The sequence below is a fragment of the Hipposideros armiger genome, unplaced genomic scaffold, assembly GCF_001890085.2.
Source record: "Hipposideros armiger isolate ML-2016 unplaced genomic scaffold, ASM189008v1 scaffold_505, whole genome shotgun sequence".
NCBI classification, from domain to species: Eukaryota; Metazoa; Chordata; class Mammalia; order Chiroptera; family Hipposideridae; genus Hipposideros; species Hipposideros armiger.
This window is the reverse complement of record NW_017731855.1, coordinates 1215624-1238972: the sequence shown is the minus strand read 5'-3', so window position 1 is coordinate 1238972 and position 23349 is coordinate 1215624. Positions and strand designations below refer to the sequence as shown.

The following is a 23349-nucleotide window of genomic DNA, read 5'->3' as shown; positions in this document are numbered from 1 at the left end:
TACTTTCTTTACATGAAGTTTTTATTGAAGGAAATACTTTTAAACATAAAACTGAGTCACTTGTCTAGAAATAGCCAGACACATGTATAAATAGTGGACAGAATGTTTCATATATATATATATATATATATATATATATATGAAGAGTTGTTTCAAAGAAACATCCCAAGTCTGTAATATTCAAACACAGAACATTTGAAAAAGTGAAATTTTCCCTTGAGCATTGCTTTTTCACATCCTGTAGCTAGCTTTGCTTACCGGTGTCTGCATGCCTTTATTAATATGCATTAGTAAAACGCAGCATTTTGGCTTCCAGATTTTGGAAGTAAACTTATGCTTTTTTAATGATCTGTGTTCCAAACATTTGTTGGTATTTTAATTAAGGCATAACTTTTTCATATACCCATGAGTATATTTTACGGGCCTTATTTGGAAAAGGAGTGACTTTTAGGGGAACCTTTTATTGTGGTTGGAAGCTAAGGAAGTGCTTTTGGGTGAAACAGTAGCAATGTGACCTGTGAGAACAACCTGAGACAATGGAAGGTGTATTTAAAACTCAAAATGCCGCAAAGGTAGTGCATTGATTTTTATGATGAATTGTTTCTCCGCTGATCTTTTTGCTTCCTTTTCACCTTCCTCATTGGCCATTTGAAACGTGTTGATAGTTATTTTGCAGCAATAAAAGGAGAGAAAAGCCATCAACAAAATAAAAAGGCAACCTACTGAATGGCAGAAAATACTTACAAATCATATATCTGATAACAGATTAATATCTAAAGTATATAAAAAACTCATACAACTCAATAGCAAAACAAACAAAGAATCTGATCAGAAAATGGGCAGAGGATCTGAACATTTTTCCAAAGAGGACATACAGATGCTCAACACGTACATGCAATGATGCTCAACATCACTAAGCATCAGAGAGATGCAAATCAAAACCACAATAAGATATTACCTCACCCTTGTTGGATACCACCAAAATGACAAGAGATAAGTGTTGGCAGGGATGTGGAGAAAAGGGAACACTTGTGCACTGTTGGTGGAAATGTAAATTGGTTCAGCTACTATGGAACAGAATATAGAGGTTCTCAAAAATTTAAAAATAAAAGTACCTTATGATGCAGCAATTCAACTTCTGGGTGTTTATCTGAAGAACATGAAAACACTAACTTGAAAGATATATGTACCCTCACATTCACTGCAGCATTATTTACAATAGCGGAGATATGGAAACAATCTAAGTGTCAGTGAAGGATGAATGAATAAATAAAATATGGTGTGTGTGTGTGTGTGTATATATATAAAGGAATATTATTCAGCCATAAAAGAGAAGGAAATGTTGCCATTTGGGACAACATGGATGGACCTTGAGGGTATTATGCTAAGTGAAACAAGTCAGACGAAGAAAGACATACTGAATGACCTCACTTATATGTGGAATCTAAAAAAAAAGCTCATAGAATATAGAATATAATGTACATTATGGTGACTAGTTAATAACACTGTATTGTATATTTGAAAGTGGCTAAGAGTAAATCTTAAAAGTTCTCATAAGAAAAATTGCAAGTATGTATAGTGATGAATATTTTTTTTAAAGATTTTATTGGGGAATTGGGGGGAGGGTAACAGCGTTGGGGAATCGGAGAAGGGGAACAGACAGGTAGACAAATTCTTGTTTTGTTCTTCAGTCTAGTTGTGGAGGACGTCGCTTCAGTGGCCCATGTTGGTATGATCATTGTGCTCTCCCCAGGTGAGGCAATTGGTCGCCGGTCATTGGTCGGCCACTCACAGCGGCTCCTGGTAGCTCACACCGGCTGCCTGCTGCTCACACTGGCTGCCAGCCACTCACGTAGCTCACAGCAGCCCACTGCAGCCCCGCTGCAGCCTATACCGTCGCGACTCACGGCAGCCCAGCTCCAGGTCGAGCTGTTGTTCATCATCTTTGCTGTAGAGTGTGAGAGTCACTGGCCCTCATGTGGGATCTGAACCGCAGCCCTGCTGCTCAGAGCCGGTGCTCGCAAGTGAGCTCTTAACCAGCTGAGCCACTCAGCAGGCCCAGTGATGAATGTTAATTAGACTTATTGTGGTTATTTTGCAATACATAGAAATAACAAATCCATATGTTGTACACCTGAAGCTAATAGAATATTACATGTCAATTATACCTAAATAAGTAAATGCTTACAGACATATATCCAACCTATGAATTAAATATAGTTTACTGGAAATAATTTTAGGAGTGAGGTACTCTGACTGGTAGCTCTTTTCCTTTATACAAGAATAGAACATGGAAGAACTTGAGTGAAGGCTTATACAGATTCCTCATCACTCATGTACAATACATACCACTCTATCTGTACTTCTGTTTGTTCCATTTTGCAGTAAATAAAATATTCCTGTTGTATTTAAAAAAAAAAGGAAAGGGGAGAGTTATTGGTAAAAGACCAGCTCTCTGGGCAAGGGAGTAAGGGCTATCTGCAGACTGGGAAGCGCTGACAAAATTATGGAGTCCTGTCTGTTCTGTACCCTAAGCCTCTCTTGCATCCATTCATTCTTATTTACTCCTCCCTTGTTTCAACCTTGATCATTCCTCACCTGGTCCATGGTTGCAGCAGCCAATCAATTAATCTTCCTACTTCTGATCTTGCTCTTCACTGGTTCTTCCCCCTCATTGCCACTAGATTGATCATTCTTAAAATACAATAAAGCAAAATAGAAAGTCATTCCCCTACTAAAAATCCTTCAGTGGCTCTCCATTACATTTCAGAATAAAATCCAAACTCCTTAGCCTGTCCTCCAAGGCCTTCATGATCTTCTATCTTACCTTTCCAACGGTGTCTCTCCATTCTCTTTTTCTGGATCTCAGGCTCCAGCCACAATGAGAAATTAGGCCATCTTCTCCAAACTCTGCCTCTTGCTTCTGTGCCGTTGCGTATGTTTCCTCTGCCTGGGACAGCCTGGTTGGCCTGACGTGCCTCAACACTTGAATCTACATTCTCGGAAGTCAGCCTGTACCTCTTGCCCACCCTACTCCAAACAGTGTAACAATTCCCACTGTGGTCCCTTAACACTTTGTCCAGACCTTAACTATCTACAGCAGTTAGCGTGTTACATGGTGATTATCAGTGTTCATGTTGGCCTCCTTAATGTGAGCTCTTTAAGGGCATGTTTTTGAACTTCTCTATATTTGTACCCCAAGCACCTAAGGGACTGCCAAGATACTAGTAGCTACTCAATAAATGGAAAAAAAATTTTCAAGCACTATGGAAGTGTGAAAGCTACCCCGTCCCCGTCCCCCCTCCCATTTCCACTGCTCTTCTCCAGAGGCTGATCACCATTAACAATTTGATACTCGTATGTTCAATATTTATTACAGCTATCGTGTTCATTGAGGTTCAGGTTTAAAATATGCTAGAATTGTTTTTTTACAAGACCAATGTATATGTGTCCCCTTTTTTTGTGTATTGAAGTATAACATATACATAGTAAAATACATCAATCTTAACAACTTGATGCATTTTTACATCTTTGTGCATTTATGTAACTGCCACCCCAGGCCAAGATACAGAACATTTCCATCAACCCAGAAAATGCCTCTTGTTCGTGCAATCCCTTTCCCCTCTGCTGGTAACCGTTGGTCTGATGTTTATCACTAATGTAATGATATGATCAAAATGGTGTTTCTGGAAGGTAAGTCTGACAGTGGACTGCTACTACAGCAATTTAGGAGTTCATTTACCATGTTCGTTGAGTACCCTCTCTGGACCAGGCTTTATTATAGGAGACTAAGGGGACACCAATAAAGACCTGGCTCAAGGGGAGATGAAAATAATAAAATGGTCCTACTTATCAAGGGTCTTGAGAATAGTTATTGGAGAAAGATGGCTGGAGAATGTGGATTAAAGTGTGGGAGGTGTCAAGAACAGTAGACTCTTAACCAGCAAATTGGAGGTGGGGGGGAGAATGGGCAGGACACAGTGAGAATTCAGTGTATCCAGCCAAGATTGCAACTAGTTGAGACTGGATCGCAAAAGGGCTTTGAAACCTACAAGCTGGAGTTTGTACAACTCTCCCAGGGTAAAGAGCTGTGAGGTGGATTTGAAGAGAAATAGGGCAAGGCATGTTGTCTGTGTGCTTGTTTGGTTATTATTACATAGAAGCACATGTTGAGGTGGGCTGGGGAAGGAAAGAATGAAAGGTGGGGGAGACCCAAATTGCCGAGTTTTGTATTAGTGCTGGCCATTTGAGAGCTTTTGGCTTTGAGTTTGGGATTGGGGTGGGAAGGACAGCAGAAGGGCAGGGCCATACGTAAGCAAAGGGCAAATATTGTCCTTTTCAGTTTGTCTTTGCTTCAGAAAGATAATTAGAACTGCTCAGGAGACAGGTTTCTTCATTTCACAGTGGCCAAACATGGCAGCTGTTCTACATCTCAGGGAGAAATGTTATTTTCAGAGAAGGGAAACATGGAGGGTGGAGGAACAGGGATGAAGAAGGGAACCCACTAGTTTAGGTCCTTATATGAAAAACTCCTGGTAAACATGGCTTCCAGTTCCCTTTCACTGAGAATGTAAATGAGAGATCCAGGCAGTCTTTTTGTGTACATATTGGAACCTTGGAACACACTCTGTCCTGGATACAATGTTCTAAATGGTGATTAGGTTTGCAGATCTTCCTCCCCAGGAAAGCCTTTTTAACCCCTAATGTCACTTAGCCATAGAACTATTGTGTTGGTTATTGTTTCTACTGGGAAATGGATTTGGGTTTCCAAGGTGATTTGTGAAAAACACATTCTTCCCCACTTCTTCCTCAAACTGTGGTGGACTAGTGGTCCCACTGAGGGGTGGGGACATTATAAGGACTCCATCAAAGAAGGTAAAGGGCTGAGGTGGCAGTGAGGGTAGGCATGGTTCTTCAAATATACCAGCCATTCATATTTTAGATGGGCTATATTTACACTGTTTGGTAGAGCATCCACTAGCCCAGTGGGATTACTGAGCACTTGAAAGGCAGCTAGTCTGATTCAAGATGTGCTGTAAGTGTAAATTAAACACTCAATTTTGAAGACAGCACAAAAATATATATCTCATTAACAATTTTATATTGATTACAGGTTTAAGCAAATTTTTTAATATATTGGGCTAAATACAATATATTATTAATTTCACCCATTTTTTTAATGTGGCTACTTGAAAATATAAAATTACTTATGTAGCTTGCACTATATTTCTGTTTGACAGCAGGGTTGGTCTATATTCTTTTAAAAGATATTTATGGTGTTCATATACTAGAAATTGCTTCTGAAGGAGGATCCTTTCTCTCGAAGTTCTGTTTAAAATGAACGCCGCCATAATGGACTCATTTGTGCATGAAAGGTTATCATACAGTTCAGAGTTGATGGGTTGATAACCCTTTGCCCCAGGGCAAAATATGAAAGCATCCCATTCTTGTTTGTATTGAAAGCCAGTTTGGTTGCTTAGACTTTTGGATGTAGTTGGTGATCCAACTGGTTGGGTTAGAATTTTTTTTCCTGGGCTTAGTACAGTAGAAGATATATGTGAGCTCCTAATAAAACTACAGTATTTCAGAATTCTGTGTGCAATATGTGCTCACTGGTGGTACTAAATGGTCCATGCTTTTAGTATTATTAGAAATATGTAACATATTCCTTATTAGATTTACATAGCTACTTGGATCAAGAATTCCTTGGAACAGTATTCACCAAGAAAAGGAGGATAAAGGATAAATTCTCTAGCCTGGCATAATGTAAAACCTAAGAAACAAAGGGGAGTTTGTACCACTGCTCTTATTGAGGACTTTCTTGATGCTCCCTAGCAGAGCCCTTATCTTATAACATGAGAAGTCATCAGCAGCGTTAAAAGAAGTGGAGAGGTCCAGGTCCACATGATAGGAGGGCTCCCATGAATATCACTTTCTCTAAGCTCAATCCTCCTAATTGGGTTACGAAGTGACTGTGTTAATTTGTGTTACTTTAATGGCTCCCATTTAAGGAATAGCACCAATATTTAATTCTTAGGCTGGGTGGAAGCAGAGATGTGCTGATGAATAGCATATAGAGGAGGCGGAACCATTTTATAGCCATAGTTTTAGATCCTCCTAAAACCCACCTTATAGTCAAGGGTGTTAATCTTTGCTTTTCCAGATATGATTCAACTTATATCTTGTAATAATGAACGATAATGTAATAGCTTTCTAATGATAGCAGCTGACATTTATGCACAGGGCAATGTGCCAATGAATATAAAGTGCTTGTTTATCTTCCCAACCAGCCTAAGTTGTAGGTACTATTATTAACTCCATTTAACAGATAAGGAAAACTGGGGCCCAGAGAGGTTAAGTGACACAAGTGAATAGTTAACCTAGGTCTGTTTCTATTCCAAAGTCTTAAGTAATGAGTCACTTCATTTTTCCTGTCAATGATGGTAGAATATTCCTTTCAATAACTTCTCACTGCTGTGTTCTCATTATGACATGTGTCCTGGAGCCATGTTTTTTAGACAGAATTGTCATGCTATTGTTTATAGTTGCTTTTGATATAACGGTGCTTGGTATAATAGCAAGCACTCAGTGAAAGAAAATTATGACTGCCAGTGTTGCCATTTTTATTATTTGTCTATTTCTAGGTGAAGATCATAGTGCATTTGTTTGTGAAACACTTTGGCCTTTGATGTCCCACAGTAATGCCTCTACTCAGAGACAGATGTTGAATTGTTGGGACACTAAGCTGATGAAGCATGACGTAGTGTGTATGTGTTGGGGGATGGAGTCTGAAAACTGGTGGCCAAAACTGAGTAGGAAGAGTGGTAGGCTTGAAAAAGCAACAGGGTAGGCTGTGCCTGTCTAGTGGCCTCCAGAAACTGATTTGCCATCCTCACGTTATCAATATCCTGATAAATGTTTTTCTTATATGGAAAAGAAAGACATCCAACGTACTCCACAGTAACCACTTGGTTTCTCCTAATCCACAACCTGTGAGGGAGGCAGAAGTGGTTTTGTAAAAGGCCTGAAAGTACAATAGCACACCACCTTTGCAGAGTCTTCTGTGTCAGCCTGTGCCTCACCTAATGGTGCAGCCTTTATTTCATCCAAGTCTCCCACTCTCCTCAAGCCACACCCCTGCTATGGCCAGATAGATGGGTTTTTTTTTCCTGCTTAGTTAGGTTGGTAAGGGGTAGGTCCCAGACAAGGAATGGAGATGCTGCCCAATCAGCCACTAGGGGCTTAACCAGAAAAAGTTATATATGAGACTTTTGTGTTGATGTGCCAAGTGTTTGTAGAAAAAGTGGAGTTCTGTATCTGAAATCATATTCACCTGATTAGACTATTAATTAATGGCAGTTGCTTTTACATTAGTTATTTATCCTGCCCTGTAGGGTGAGTAATAAACTTAGTACCAAGACCCAAACTCTGGACTTGAATGCTATTGAACAAAAGACTTGAAACATTTATGTGTGTGCAAGTAAGAAATAGCACTAGTGATAAAAGTAAATATGATTTATTAAAGTCTTAGGATTTACTGTATAGCTACTTGGGCCAATTTACTAATGCTTATTCTCTTTGCCCTTGACTACATCTGAAACTGTTAATATGACTTCCTTCCAGAAACTTCTCACCTCCTCTATCCTGTCTCTCCACTCCGCTGTCTCTGATAATTCTTTCCCTGTCTTCCCAATTCTTTCCCTTGGTGAATGCATCATGCCTCATTCATGGTTTCAAACAGTCCTTCTACACTGGTGCCTCTCCATCTTCAGCTTCTCATCCGGGCATCTCTAGCTGATGCTAGAACATCTCCACCCGGCTATCTATCCTGCCATCAGCTCACAGTTAGCATGTCAAGACCTCCTTATGGCTCTAAAGCCTATCCCCTTTTCCATAGCCCCCATCTTTTAGTCACCCAGGATTGAAAGCTAGGCATTGTGTGGTGTTGATCCTGTCCTTCCATATTCTTCTAAGGCCCATCTATCCTCCCTTTGAAATGTCTCTTACATGTGTTCCTTCAACTTAATTTCTGTTGCCATCACTTGAGTCCAGGTGCTCACCTTTTATGCTTTGACCACTGTAACAACCTATGTGGTCTCCCAAGTGCCTCCCAAATTCCTACTGTCTACCCATGCCAACTGCTAACACTCTAAAAAAAACTGGTTTCGTCATATCACTCCCCCTTCCCAAGCCTTCAAAGACTCTCCATGCCTATGGATGCCATTCTGAGCTCTCTGGGATTCGCTTCATGTGTCTATATAAACTCCTTTCCCATTATTTTCCCATAGGAGGCCTGAGTTTCCGCCAGACCTGTTTCTTCCAACCACTGAGTTGGTCTCCCCATTCCTGATGCCAGCCCTTAGAACATCAGTTAACCAAAGGAAGAAGAGATACAGAGCCAGGAGAGCTGGAGTTTCTGGGGGAGAAGAGCAAGTGAACTGAAAGCATTCCATTAAGGGTGCAACTTGAGTGAGTGGGAGGATGCCACAGAAGGTGCTTTAAAGTGCTAGCTAATGAAGAGAACTTGCAAAAGGAAGGGGGAGGGAGCTGGAGTATGACCTTTCATGGTTGATTAGCCTGCACTAGAACAAGATGTTTTGATTTAGATTGGCCTGAACTTGCCTAGAGGCACTGCTGTTTAATCAGAAGCCCTAGTGTCTCTTCGTCTTTGTCTCTGCAGAAGGAATCCCACAAAACTAAACAGTAGAAATAGGATTCTAGGAAGAATATCTAGGTTTTACTACAACCATGGCATTGGAAAGCTGGGGGTCCCTCTTGTTTTATTTCTTGTAAGAGAATACTGAAGTTATGCAGAGCAAAGCTCTTCATTTTTCTTAAAAGCTTACGTATGTGTATAGACATTGTAAATTCCATGTTGATGTTTCTGAGCTGTATGTTAGAAGTTTGCTTAAGTCTGGGTACTTTTATAAATATCAGATTTTACAAAGTGGTCGTAGTCCAGCTTGTCTAGATCACACCATTCACTGTTATGTAAATCTGGCAAGTTTTGTCACTCGCAGCTCTGTAAAGAGGGCTAGGCTGGAAGGCTAGAGACCAGGGTTCTTAGCCACAATCTGCTACTAATCAGATAAATACAAGACCCCAGGCAAGTCACTTTTTAGATGTCAGTTTTCTCATCTGTAAAATGAAGGCAATAGACTAGATTATTAACACTGTTCTTTCCGAAAACGTACAAGAGAGAATTGTATAACTGAAAGGCAGAAGTGGAATAATTGAGGTGTGGAACTCGGGGTGATTTCAAAATTGCTTTAAATTTTAGAAAATAGTTTCCGTACATGCTTAATGTGCTATATCACACTTACTAGTTAGATCAGTAAATGTCATTCCATCTTATTGGTTTCGTTTATTTTTGGTTCAGGACAGAGTCCTAGCAATGGTTACCACTCGGTTACCTCCGAAGAGTGGAACTGGAAGTTTGGTGAAGAGATATAGACTAACCTTGTATTTCCGTTGAGATTTTTTTTTAATTGGGGAACAGTGTGTTTTTCCAGGACCCATCAGCTTCAAGTCAAGTAGTTGTTTCAATCTAGTTGTGGAGGGCGCATCTCAATGGCCTATGTGGGAATCAAACCGGCACCTTGGTGTTATGAGCACTGTTCTCTAACCACCTGAGCTAACCGGCCGTCCTCTGTTGATTTTTTTTAAACAATGAATGTGTGTTACTTTTTTTTTTAATTGTATTGGGGCATTCAGGGAAGGGAAGAGCTTTGGGGAATCAGGGAAGGGAAACAGACAAGTTGCTGTCCTTTTGTTCTTCAGTCTAGTTGTGGAGGATGTCGCTTCACTGGCCCATGTTGGTATTATCATTGTGCTTTTCCCGGGTGAGGCAGTTGCTTGCTGGCCATTGGACGGCCGCTCACGGTGGCTCATGGCAGCTTACGAAAGCACACGACCGCTGCTGGCCAGCCCCACTGCAGCCTATGCCGTCGCCGGCAACTCACGGCAGCCCAGCTCCAGGTCGAGCTATTGTTCACCATCTTAGCTGTAGAGGGCACAGCATCACTTGCTCTTATGTGGGATCCAAACAGGGGCCCTGCTGCTCAGAGCTGGCGTTCCAAGCCAGCTGTTAACCAACGCACCACTTGGCCAGTCCCTGTGTTACTTTTATGATGTAAAAAGCAGCTCGTAAAATTTTTTTTTTTTTAAGATTTTTATTGGGGAATTGGGGGGATGGGATCAGTGCTGAGGAATTGGGGAAAGGGGAACAGAAAAGTTGCTGTCGTTTTTTGTTCTTCAATCTAGTTGTGGAGGATGTTGCTTCACTAGCCCAAGTTGGCACCATAATTGCGCTCTTCTCTGGCGAGGCAGATCAGTCGCTGGCTTCTGGACAGCCGCTCCCTGCGGCTGCTGGCTGCTCACGCTGGCTGCTGGCCACACACGGTAGCCCATGGCAATCCACTGCCACAGGGACTGCAGCCCACGCCGTCGCCGGCGACTCACGGCTTCCCAGCTCCAGGTTGAGCTGTTGTTCAGCATCTTAGCTGTGGAGGGCAGTGTCACTAGCCCTCATATGTGGGATCCGAACCGGGGCCCTCTGGCGTCCCAAGCGAGTTCTTAACCATCGCGCCACTCGGCCGGCTCTCGTAAAATTTTTTTGACAAAATTATTTTTAAAAATTAGTCGAGGGCCAGCCGAGTGGCACGATGGTTAAGAACTGGCTTGGGACGCCAGAGGGCCCCGGTTCGGATCCCACATATGCAGGCCCTCTACAGCTAAGATGCTGAACAACAGCTCAACCTGTAGCTGGGCTGCCGTGAGTCACCGGCGACGGCGTAGGCTGCAGCCCCTTCTGCAGTGGGTTGCCATGGGCTACCGTGTGTAGCCAGCAGCCAGCATGAGCGGCCAGCAGCCGCTGTGAGCGGCTGTCCAGAAGCCGGCGACTGATGTGCCTCGCCTGGGAAGAGCGCAATGATGGTGCCGAGTTGGGCCAGTGAAGCGACGTCCTCCACAACTAGACTGAAGAACAAAACGACAGCAACTTGTCTGTTTCCCTTCCCCCAATTCCCCACCGCTGTTCCCATCCCCCCAATTCCCCAATAAAAAAAATCTAAAAAAAAGAATTAGTCGACAGGAAAGAGGTGCTGTATAATCTTTACAAAGCAATGAATGGCCCTTCTGCTATCTCCTCTATTCACCTCACTGCAATGTTTGGGTGGCTTAGTCTGAGTCCTATCCATGTGTATTTTTCCAGGGCCAACTTTAAAAATTTTAATTTTGTGTATGTGTTCATAAAAATGTCTCCTATCAGAACAAAAAAATCTAAATAATTGAATGTGTGATTTGCACAATAGCATTTATTTTTCTGATAATAGGTATTGGTCAATAGCTACTGTTGAAATGGTCTGAGAGTGAGAGAGGAAACTTAGCATTTTTATCTGAGGGAGTTTGTCAAATTCTTTGAAGATATTTTCCTTCAGCAACAGTACAGTTGATTACTGGACAAAGGGGAAGAGTTTCTAAAATTCAGTTTCTACATGTTAAGATCCTCTGGCAAAGATCAAATTTTTTTTTTATCTTATCGTGTTTGCAAATGAATTCTGACAGGTGTGCTACTTCATAATTTTTCCTAATTACCTGGGGTGAGAATTGAAAACTCAAAAATGCATTTTGCAGATATTTTAGACTAATTCTTACGATTGTTGAGCCACTAAAAAAATCATACTAGGTATTTTAAAGAGACTGGTAACACAAAATGGTGAACTTTGTCTCAATAGAATCAAACTAAATAATTTATTTGCCCAGTTTATTTTATTTTTATTTTTTAGTTTATTTTTCAATTACAGTTGACATACAATATTGTATTAGTTTCAGGTTGCCTAGTTTATTTTAAAATATGTGGTCATGAGGGTCTTTAACCATCTAATGAAGAAACAATTCAGCAGGCCACAGACTGTCAAGTAAGTTTTTGCAATATATTAGTGGGTCTATCAAGAACTTTTTAAAAAAATAGAAGACTCAAGTAAGCTAGAATTATTTTATGTGGCTTTTCCTAAAGTGTGTACGTGAAAATTGGTGAGCTGAACCACAGAATGACAGCATTCAGAGTTTTCAGGAAGAGAACTGATGTCATCAAAGAAAATGGAGTTTGAACATTTTAGCAAGTTCAGGACGTTAAGAAGCATCCCCAAGGAAAGAAACTTTAAGAAAAAGGAATCCTAGAGAACTGGATATTCCTTTTTTATTTTAATTTGTGTTTTCTTCTATTATAGTTGACATGCAATATTATTATATTAGTTTCAGGTGTACAGCATAGTGGTTAGACATTTACATAACTTACAAGGTGATCCCCCCACTATGTCTAGTTCCCACCTCCACCATACATAGTTATTACAATATTATTAACTATGTTCCCTATGCTGTACTGTACAATCCCCGTGACTATTTTGTAATTGCTAATTTATGCCTCTTAATCCCTTCACTTTTTCACCCAGCCCTCCAACCACCCCTCCCATCTGGCAACCATCAGTTTGTTCTCTGTATTTATGAGTCTGTTTCTGCTTTGTTCATTCATTTATTTTGTTCTTTAGATTCCACATGTGAGTGAGATTATATGTTATTAGTCTTTCACTGACTTATTTCACTTAGCATAATAATCTCTAGGTCCATCCATGTTGTTGCAAATGGTAAGATTTTATTTTTTATGGCCGAACAATATTCCATCATATAATGGACCACCTCTTCTTCATCCAATCATCTATTGATGGGCGCTTAAGTTGCTTCCATATTCTGGCCACTATAAACAACAACGCTGCAATGAACATGGGAGTGCATATATATTTTTGAATTAGTGTTTTGAATTTCTTCAGAGAAATACCCAGAAGTGGAATTGCTGAGTTGTAAGGTATTTCTATTTTTAATTTTTTGAGGAAACTCTAAACTGATTTCCGTAGTGGCTGCACCAATTAGCAATCCCACCAACAGTGCACAAGGGTTCCCTTTTTTCCACATCCTCACCAACACTTGCTGTTTGTTGATTTATCGATGATACATAGCCATTCTGACAGGTGTGAGGTGATAGCTCTTTGTGGTTTTAATTTGTATTAATTTGATGATTAGTGATGTTGAGCATCTATTCATATGTCTGTTGGCCATGTGTATGTCCTCTTTGGAGAAATGTCTATTCAGGTCCTCTGCCCATTTTTTAATTGAATTGTTTTGTTTGTTTGTTTGGTTTGGGTTTTTTTGGTGTTGAATTGTATGAGGTCTTCATAAATTTTGGATATTAACCCCTTATCAGATGTATCACTGGTGAAGATCCTCTCCCATTCAGTAGGATGTCTTTTAACTTTGTTGATTTCCTTTTCAGTGCAAAAACGTTTTAGTTTGAGGTAGTCCCATGTGTTTATTTTTTCATTTGTTTCCCTTGCTCTTTTTTTCAGTATCCTTAAAACAAATAATTTTACAAGAAAAAAACTGTATCAGTATACATAAAACACAGAATTATAGAATGCTTCCTTTGAACTTAGAAGTGTATCAGTACCTTGAGTCAAGTGAGAAAACCATAAAAAATTAAAGTCAGGCCAAGTTACTAAAGCATTAAGGAAAAAAAAATTGTATCAGATAGGGTCAGAAAATATAATGCAAGAAGAGAGTTTTAAAAGGAGATACAAGACAATTCCATTCTTTTAATGATACAGCATCTTCCTAATGTGCACTTTACAATTTTAACAACCTTCTTTATAGGTGTGGTAGCTGTAAACACCATTTAAAAAGACATTTAACATTTTAAGGTGATTCAGCTGTCACAGTGTTCTGTTTACCTAAGGGGGCAGGTGAACCTTTCTTATAGCTATCAGAATTGGGGTCTATTTTCGTTGTGAGAAGAAAATTCTTGAGGTTGAAAAGTTTTAACTCGCACAAATATTCCATATAAGGCTAAGGGGAAAGACATTTGTCTCCTCCGCGGATAGAGTTGATTGGAAAAGCAGGGCTTCTTATTTTTCATGTCATTCTTTCTCACTGGTCGGTTTACCAACAAAAGAACACTATATGATGACAAAGATGATAGAACATTAAGTTGGAGAAGAAAGTAAGTTGGTTGAAAAATGCTGTTGAAATTGATTTATTCAAATTGTCTGGGTTGTTACAGAGCAAGTTTTCCCCCAAACTGGTAGAGAGCAGATGGAAAAAGGAAAATAGTTTATCTTTCAACAAGAGAAATGATGGTCCTACTAAATATAGATTCTTTGGCTTTAACTTGAGACATCTGGGAAAATATTCAAATCCATTAATCATCTAGATTGTAACCACCTAGAAGAGCCCAAGGTCCAGGATAACCCTCTATATGGAATAACAAAGGGCAAATATTAACAGGCTGATTTCATTTCCTTTAATAAAATATAAAAAGTTTTGTCAAGGAGAGGGAAGTAAACATGTATTGTCTTTCTGCATTCCAGCAAGGCTTTTTATTCATTGTTAAGGGCTTGGTAGCAAGCTAGGAAGGCTTGGACTGAACTGAACTACTGTTCAGGGAAGTGTTCAAATAGGCTTTTGGGTGTGTGTGCCCCAAGTGGGTCAGTGCAGTGGCTCAGCACCAAGTCAGAGGGACATATTAAGTGGTGCCTTTCAGTGAGAAAGCCTGGCTTGTGACAATCTATAATATAGAAGGATTATTCTTGCTCTTTGGAAAGATTCACTGCCATTCCCTTTCAATAGCTATCACCCTAGAGAATTTTAATTAACCAATTATTTTTTAATTTACAAATATTCTGTTTACATAGTTTTAAGGGGCACTTCTCTTGTAGAAAGTTAGATGCAGCTGCCCTAAATATGTTTTTCAGTTACCTTGGATGTGGAAATTAATAGCATGTTCATTAAATTTGCCCATTATTTGAACTCTAACCAGATCATCTATGTTTTGGAAAAGGACTACAAGTGACCTTTAGAGACAGAGCAAGAGTTTTCAGAAAGGGCTTTCATGCCACTCCCACATCCCCTTCAAGAACAGTTGATCTGCTTTTATCTCTTTTACTTGCTTATACTTCCTGGCAAGATTTCAATGGAGGAAAGGGTTCTTCTCTTTAATAAATAAATAGATAAATAAATAAATAATAAATAAAAATCAATGAATCAGAGAAATGGTCCTGCCAAAATGGGATGGAGTTCAGGAAGTACAAGTATTGGGATGCTGGGGTTTGTGGGAGCCACTAAATAACACCCCTACCTTTCCCTCCTCCACAGAAACCAATGGAGGACTAAGACACGGGAGCCAGCCAGAGTTCTAAATAATAGTTTCATTTTTGCTAAAAGCTATACTGGAGGATGTAGCCTGTGTGTTCACAAAAAGCATCCAAATAATTTGCATGCTGACAGAACTCCCCTATGGGTCTGTCGTAGGGGCAAGGCCTAACCCTTAAGCACCGTATGTCAGAGAACATATGAGAAAATTAGAAAGAGCTTCAGCAACAGGCCTAGAGGAAACATGCCAGTTTCCTGCTGCCAAATCCATTGGTCAGATAAGAAGATGGAAATAAGGGGCTGGCCAAGTGGTGCGTTGGTTAAGAGTTGGCTTGGGACGCCAGCTCTGAGCAGCAGGGCCCTGATTCAGGCCAGTGATGCTGCGCCCTCTGCAGCTAAGATAGTGAACAACAGCTCGACCTGGAGCTGGGCTGCCATGAGTCGCTGGTGACAGCGTAGGCTGTAGTGGGCTGCAGTGCGCTGCCATAAGCCACCGTGAGTGGCCGGCAGCCAGTGTGAGCTGCCGTGAGTGGCCATCCAGTGACCAGCGACTGATCTGCCTCACCTGGGAAGAGCGCAATGATGGTACCAACATGGGCCAGTGAAGCGACGTCCTCCACAACTAGACTGAAGAACAAAAGGACAGCAACTTGTCTCTTCCCCCTCCCCGATACCCCAATAAAATCTTAAAAAAAAAAGAAGAAGATGGAAATAAGGATGCAGAGGGTCAGCAACAGCCCCAGTCATGGGTAAATGAGTTACTCTGGACCACTTGCTTTGCTAGTTAGTTACTGCCAGAAATAGACTAGGGTCTTCCAAGTCCTAATCCACTGTGCCCATACACAATTGCTTGACATTTAGACATCAGGGAATGTAGGCTTAAATTAAATGCAATTTGGAAATTCTTTTAAACTTACAAACTTTTATGCTACTATATATAACAAGGCCTGTCTATGAGGTGAATATGTAGAATGGTAGAAGAATCTCTAGAACAATGGTTGAAATTGGTGGGCTCTCAAATTAGGTTACCTAGGTTTAAATCCTGGCTCTGTCATTTACTAGTTGTTTGACCTGGACAAGTTGTTCATCCTCTCTGAGCCTCAGTGAGCTCATCTATAAAATGGAAATAGTAATAGCACCTACTTAATGGTTATAAGGCTCCGATGAGAACACATACAAAATGTAATGCTTAGCGTAAACAAATTCCTGACACATAGGCACTGATAAACATTACCTATGGTTATTATTTATCATCATCATCATCATTTTAGTTCTAGGAGACTTTCCAAACTTGACCTGTGAAGACAGTAAATTCTTACTTTAGGATTTTACCCATCCCAGTTTCCTCCTTTGTCCTAAACTGTTTAGGTCTCCTGGGCTAGACGTTTTGTAATCAATCATCTTTTACTCTTTCGCTTTTAGATCCATGATCTGTCTGTCACCAAGTCCTAGCTTGTTTGTTTAAAATGTTTCTCAATGAACGCCTTCCTCTTCATTCCCATCCTAATTCAGGCCCTGATTGCCTTGGGGCTGGATTGCTCTTCAAGCCCCCTACCTGCTCTTTCCAGGCTGCAGCCTCTTCTCTGGTCCATTCTATATGTCACTGCCAGGCTGACCTCCCTGAGACACTGCTTTGACCCTGTTTCCCCCTGCCTTGGAATCCGTAATGAGTCTATTGTCTGCTGTAGCAAGGCCAAGGTCTCCTGCCCGACCTTCAGGGCCTTCTAAAACGTCTCTGTCCAATAGATATATGATGCCAGACAGACACAAAATTGGAAGTTTTCTAGTAGTCACATGAAAAAGCAAAAAGAAACAAGTGAAACTTATAGTAATATATTTTATTTAACTGAAAACATGCAAAACAGCATTTCAACATGTCATTATAAAAAAAAATGAGACATTTTCATTCTTTTTCTCTTTTGTTTCAAGTCCTCAAAATCCATGTATATTTTACACTTACATCACATCTCCAAGTCAGACTGGCCATGTTGCACGTGCTCAGTAGCCATATGTGGCTAAAGGATACTGTATTACTGCCACTGTCACCCCCCACACAAGACATACCTAAACCTTACTTCTTCCTGGTTTGTTAAAACAAAGTAGGGGTGGTAATACCATGGCTATTTTATAGGATTGTCTCAAGCAAATGTGAAGTGTGGAAGTGCTTTGAAAGCTGTTCAGCTCCCTGAGAATGTAGGGAAGTTATTATCAGGAGTAAAGGTTTTACTGATATGAAAGTAGGATACTTTGGAGTAATTTGAAAGAAAAAAACTGTATTAAGAAGGTAAATGGGCTGTCCTGAATTCACTTATGAAAAAATGAACTCTAAGCAATGAAGGAAGAATAGAAACATATACTTTCACCCACTAGTTCTTCATAATTATTTTTTAAAAGATTTATTGAAGCAACGTCCTCCACAACTAGACTGAAGAACAAAACGAAAGCAATTTGTCTGTTCCCCTTCCCCCAATTCCCCAGAACTGTTCCCTTCCCCCCAATACCCCAATAAAAATCTTAAAAAAAAAACGATTTATTGTGAATATGTTGGGTTTTTTGTTTTTTTCATTTTTTTTATTTGGGAACAGTGTGTTTTTCCAGGACCCATCAGCTGCAAGTCAGGTAGTTGTCTTCAATCTAGTTGTGGAGAGCACAGCTCTGTGGCCCGTGTGGAAATTGAACCAGCAACCCTGGTGTTATGAGCCTGCCCCCTAACCACTTGAGCTAACCGGCGGCCGCCCCTCATAATTATGTTTTGAAAGAAATTTGTCACCTTAATAAGGTTCTCTAAATATTTAAATTAATCTGTAAGCCTTGTTTTCCCCTTCGGCATTCTGAGGAATGGATTTAGGTGCATTTAGTTCTTCTCTTGAAGGAACTAGACTGCTACCAAGAAGTTCATTGCTTTGGGTGGTAAATATATCCCATAACTTTTGTGGCACTGAGGTAGGAGAGGCATTCAAGTTTCTTGTATTGTCCACTTTGTTGCAAAGAATTGGATTTGTCCTAAAAACACAACACCAGTGATACAGGTGCAGAAATGATTTGTAAAATGTTTTCAATTCATAGTATAAGGAAAAATTTAAAGAGTACTTATTCTGACAGGTTAATCAGTAAGACTGCTAACAATCTGAGGACACATTATTTTAAATATTGATGAGTTATAAGGTGCTTGCTTAGTGGTACCCAAATCTTATTCTAGCCCTTTACCATGTCAAGTAGTCCACTAGTTTTTCTTGAGACATGCCTTGAACTATCTTTTGGCTCTCAGGAGTTCAACATTTGCTGTAGATATAACTCTTAAGTTTACAGTGTGAGAAATAAGATTGCTAAATGAAGTAACTCTGGAAAAAAAGTCAACTTTATAAAGTGGTTTCTGGGTGAAGGACCCCACCATTTACAGGTTTGCCCAAGCCAGAAACCTCTACCTAATGTGTGACCCCTTGTCCCTCCCCCATCCCTATAATTAGCTACTAAATACTTATGACTCCACCTCTGAAATACTTCTTTTATCTCCAACCTCCTGTCTATCCCCACTGCAGGCTTTCATCACTTTTCTTATAAGCTATTGCAACAATCTTCAAGTTTCCCTGCCTCAAGCTTCAGCCTCCCCTCCCCTCTCCTCCACCATTTATTCTCCAACTCCCAGCAGAATGATCTTGCTAAAATACAGATCTGGTCATGCAACTCCCCAAATTAAAAACCTCAAGTTATTCCTAGGACTGACAGCCAAAATCCAAACTACTGAGCACGACGTATAAAGCACATTACAGTCAGAGGCCGACTGATCAGCCTTGCCTCCTGCCATGTACCCAGAAAAATGATGATCAAATTACTTGCTGTTCCCCAGAAAGGCCTATTCTTATGAACTCTATTCTCTTCCTTTGGCCTGCCCCCTCCACTCCTCACTTCAGTGTGGGGAGTCCCATGAGCTTCATGCCCTTCGGCTTCCTCGAATGCCCCATCTTCTGTGCGAAGCCTTCCCTAGCTCTCTGCTCATTTGTTCTTTCAGTCTCCCTAACTGCGTTCCTTATGCTCATTCCTCTCTATATCCCCAGCACGTAACATGCTGCCCAACATCGCGTAGTTAGTCCATAAAAATTGTTGAATAAATAAAGGAAAGAATTGATGCTATCCCTCTCAACTGTATGCCTTTCTCTTCTACCCCAAAGAAGAAAGCTAAGTTTTGAATTCAGTGTGATTTGCAATCACCTGCTGTTATTTCTAGGTATTTGACGAGGACAGTTAAAATCATAATCCTTCCTTTTAGCTCAAGTTATGTCGTCTAGTCCAGTAGGTTTTTGCTTGAGCCACAAGGAATTATTCGCGTGCTCTACTTTCCCCATGTACTAAAAGTCATATTTACAATCTGGCTGAAAGAACACATGGAAAGGTTTTACCTTTCGATCCTTTGATTTATAGGATACATTAGGAATATTAATACAACAATAACAACAACAACAACAAAACTAAGCACATCTTTAGTTTCACAGAATCCAAGATCATTGGACTGGAATGGATCTTAACCAGGACCACCTTCACCTTGTATGGTTATGCACGTTGTGTATTGTTCAACCTCAGGGGGCACCATTCTCAGGGATTACAATGTGAATGACCCTCCTCCAGGGCTTCACCGTGCACAGCCTTACACAGCATCCCTTCTTTTCTAATCATCCTCATTTTCAGATAATGAAATTTCAGTCCTAAGAGCCAACAGGTTTGCTCAAGGTCATGTAGATACTTCATGGGAGGGTACGGTGGAAATCTGCCCGCTTTCTGCCTCTCGGTCATTTTGATCCAAATTGCTCCAGGAAACTGAAACTAGAAAGATAGTGTTTGCTATAGTTGTATGGGTAATGGACGCTATGCCTTCAGCTACACATGAAATTAAAATCATGTGGTTTTCTCTGTATTATTTACCCTTGCTATCTACCTCCAGCTATACTGGCCCGATCAGCATGAGTTCAGCATTCAGAATGTCACTGCTGCCCTCAGGGCTACCAAGACTCAGTTGGCTGTTTGTCCCACCAAGTTACTAAGCTATACTGTCTGCTCTCTGTCTTGCTGGCCTACTCTGTGAACTCCTGTTAGCTGCCATTTTCGTCTTTGGGTTTATCTTGGCATTTTGTGCTGCTTTGTTTTTATAGCCATCACTAACCCGTCAACATGATTCTTTCCTTCTATGCTACAGACCATTCAATCACAGCGTGTGGGCTGTTGACCTTGGGTCTTTGCTGCTGCTTATAGATGCCGGGGGTGCTTAGGGGATGCTGCTTCTTTGCCAAAAGTTTTTCGTTTCTTGTCTTTCTCTCTTTATTCTAGATTTGGGGCTTTCTGAATGCTTGAAGATGCCAGAAGGGTTGTCTCCAAATAGTTGTGGCTCTATTGCTGTAATTCCCCTTTTTTCTTGTTTCAAGTGAAAATATTGTTCGGAAGGAAGTATCTTGGTTAGGAAAGTTCCTGTAAACCAGATACCCAGTAGCTAATTGTTTCTATCAAGGACAATGCATTTAAAAAATTACTTCTTCCTCTACCCCTTACTCCATGATCATCATCAGTGTCAAACTAAAGTAAATACTGAGGTGTTTTGGCAGACTTGATTGAGCCTGACTGAAAAGAAAACTGGACTTCTTGAACCAAAGCCCTTCAGCCATAGTGCACAGATGCATTGTTTGCATCTTTGCTTTTCATCATTAATGCTGGCCAATCTTTCTGAAACTGATTGCTTACCTTAGTTTCACTTGATCAGTTGCGATATAGAATAGAATTTGATTAAGGAATATTCATTTGTTAGAGGTTTGATACTTGCTGTTTTAGTGGTTGTTTGTACTTTATATATTGTTCATTGTATAATTGGGAATTTCTTTGTGAATATTTGGTTTTCAGGCTGGTTGGAAGGAAAATCACGCAACATTCATGAGTGAACTAAAAAATCTTCAGGCTTCTGGACTGACTACTCTTGGTCAGGCTCTAAGATCTTCATTTGATTTGTTAAATCTCAATAGATTAATATCTGGAATAGACAATTATGGACAGGTAAAAAATTTTTGAGTGAGTACAGCTAATTTATTTTGGTGACTTGGGGTAAGAATTTAAAATTGGGCATGGTTAACAAGTTTTCTGCTATTTTTCATAACTTTAAAAAAGAGGCCCATATATCTTCTAAATGTACATATTTTAAAAATTCCCTCTTTTTTTGGATATTGATCATAAAATACTTAAAATTGCCTACCCATTAAATCATCAGATATCTAAGAATGGGATGAATAAATTACAGAGAAATATTGGAATAAAACAATTGAAGAGAAACTTTCAGTGTCCTTAATTCTCTCATCCCTCCCAATTCAATGAAAAAGCTGTAGAATGAGAGGAAGGCAAAATAGCATTTGCTGCTGCTACCATTGTCCTTTCCTACTGTCAAAACGGTGGTCACAATAACCAGAGTCACTCTCCAGGTTGCAGAGCATAAGTCACTAATGTCCCCCATATGTGCCAGGATTTTGATTCAGGCGAATAGATTTCCAAGTGTGGATAATGCTGCCATTGTAATCTTTTTAATATCTTTTTAAAATAATTATTTGCAAAGCAGAGGGAGAGGAGTATTTGGATGTTATAGTTTGGGAGCTCCTGAATTATAGGAATTCCTCAGTTAATTCTGAATGTTACCTCTTCAGGGATTATTATTTTGATCCCTACCCACTCAATCCCTAATCTTTTCCTTCTTATTTATCCAGGCACATTTTATCACACACTTGGGAGATCACTGTCAAGTCAAATGTAAAAGTTTAAATACAATGTTATTACTTTACATAGCTCTAATACTTTTTAAATGTATTTTAGGGGAGAAATCCATTTTTTTTAGAACCATCTATTTTAATTACGATCACAGATGGAAACAAGTTAACAAGCACGGCTGGTGTTCAAGAAGAGGTGAGATTTCATTTTTAAATTTTTCGTTTAAATGGCAGAAAACATGCAGCTATTTCTGTGGGAGGCATAAATTTCTAGTTAAGAATAAATTTAATCAAACCTCCCATCTTGGTGATTCTTGAAAGATTTCTTCATTTTATTGAGTAAAATGAAAGGAAAGTGAACCATTTAGTTCTTTAACTCCTTCTTCCTTTTTGTATGGGTTGTTCTGATGAAACTCTTCACATTTTGTCTTATCAGCTTCATCTTCCTTTGAATTCTCCTCTGCCTGGAAGTGAACTAACCAAAGAACCTTTTCGTTGGGATCAAAGGTTATTTGCCCTGGTGTTGCGTTTGCCTGGATTGGCCTCAACTGAACCAGAGCAATTAGGGAGTGTACCAATTGATGAATCTGCCATCGCACAGATGTGTGAAGTCACTGGAGGTATTGGCAGTATTTAATATTTCTAAAGAAAGAATTCAGAGCAGCAGAGGTTAGTTTTTCTTAAATGCCACCTCCAGCCTTTCCTTCAGAATCTTCTAATGCTGCTGCTTAAGCTCATCCTGAGTGTGATGTTTGCTGCCAATGTAGTTATGATTATTTCAAGTTGTATTTTAGGATTTCAAAATGTTTGTATTGTGCAATAGTGTTTCATTTGATCAAATTTGTACGATTTGTTTTTCTTCCGGGTATAGGTCGCTCCTACTGTGTTAGAACACAAAGAATGTTGAATCAGTGTTTAGAATCCCTCGTTCAAAAAGTTCAGAGTGGTGTAGTTATTAACTTTGAAAAAACGGGACCAGATCCACTTCCTATTGGAGAAGGTACAGTAGCTAACTTTGTTTTTATCCTATAGTGTTATAGGAGAATGATCTGAGATTGGGAAAACACTAAACTATTCATAAAAGACACGGTCTTCACTATCCACATGCATTCAAGTGGTTATAGGCATCCATCCAAACAACTACCATTTATTCATTGCCTGTGTATATATGTCAGGTGGCCAAATTCTAGCAACTTCAATTCAATGTCAAATCTTCTTAAGAAAATTCTTCCTTTTCCCTACCCATCTCATATGCCCTGGTCCCAGTCTGAGGATGATACTGAATTATTCACCTCTCTATTCATGAAATACCTGGAGATTCACTGTGGAGTGCCACTTAACTAGCAATCTGGTTTTGGTCTTGTGAGCGCTAAATGCGCCAAGCTATCTTTATGAAATCTTGTGTTTGTTACCGCATGTC

General features: G+C 40.0%; 1 protein-coding gene across 5 annotated transcripts in view; it reads left to right on the top strand.

Moving 5' to 3' along the window:
- LOC109396170 (integrator complex subunit 6-like) overlaps window positions 1-23349 on the top strand; it is a 62236-nt gene that overhangs the window by 4388 nt on the left and 34499 nt on the right. For all 5 annotated transcript variants that reach the window (XM_019667784.1, XM_019667783.1, XM_019667785.1 and 2 more), the window contains exons 3-6: window positions 21082-21231; window positions 22036-22125; window positions 22366-22549; window positions 22801-22929. In XM_019667784.1, the coding sequence (XP_019523329.1) occupies window positions 21082-21231; window positions 22036-22125; window positions 22366-22549; window positions 22801-22929 (553 nt within the window). The remainder of the gene's footprint in view (window positions 1-21081; window positions 21232-22035; window positions 22126-22365; window positions 22550-22800; window positions 22930-23349) is intronic.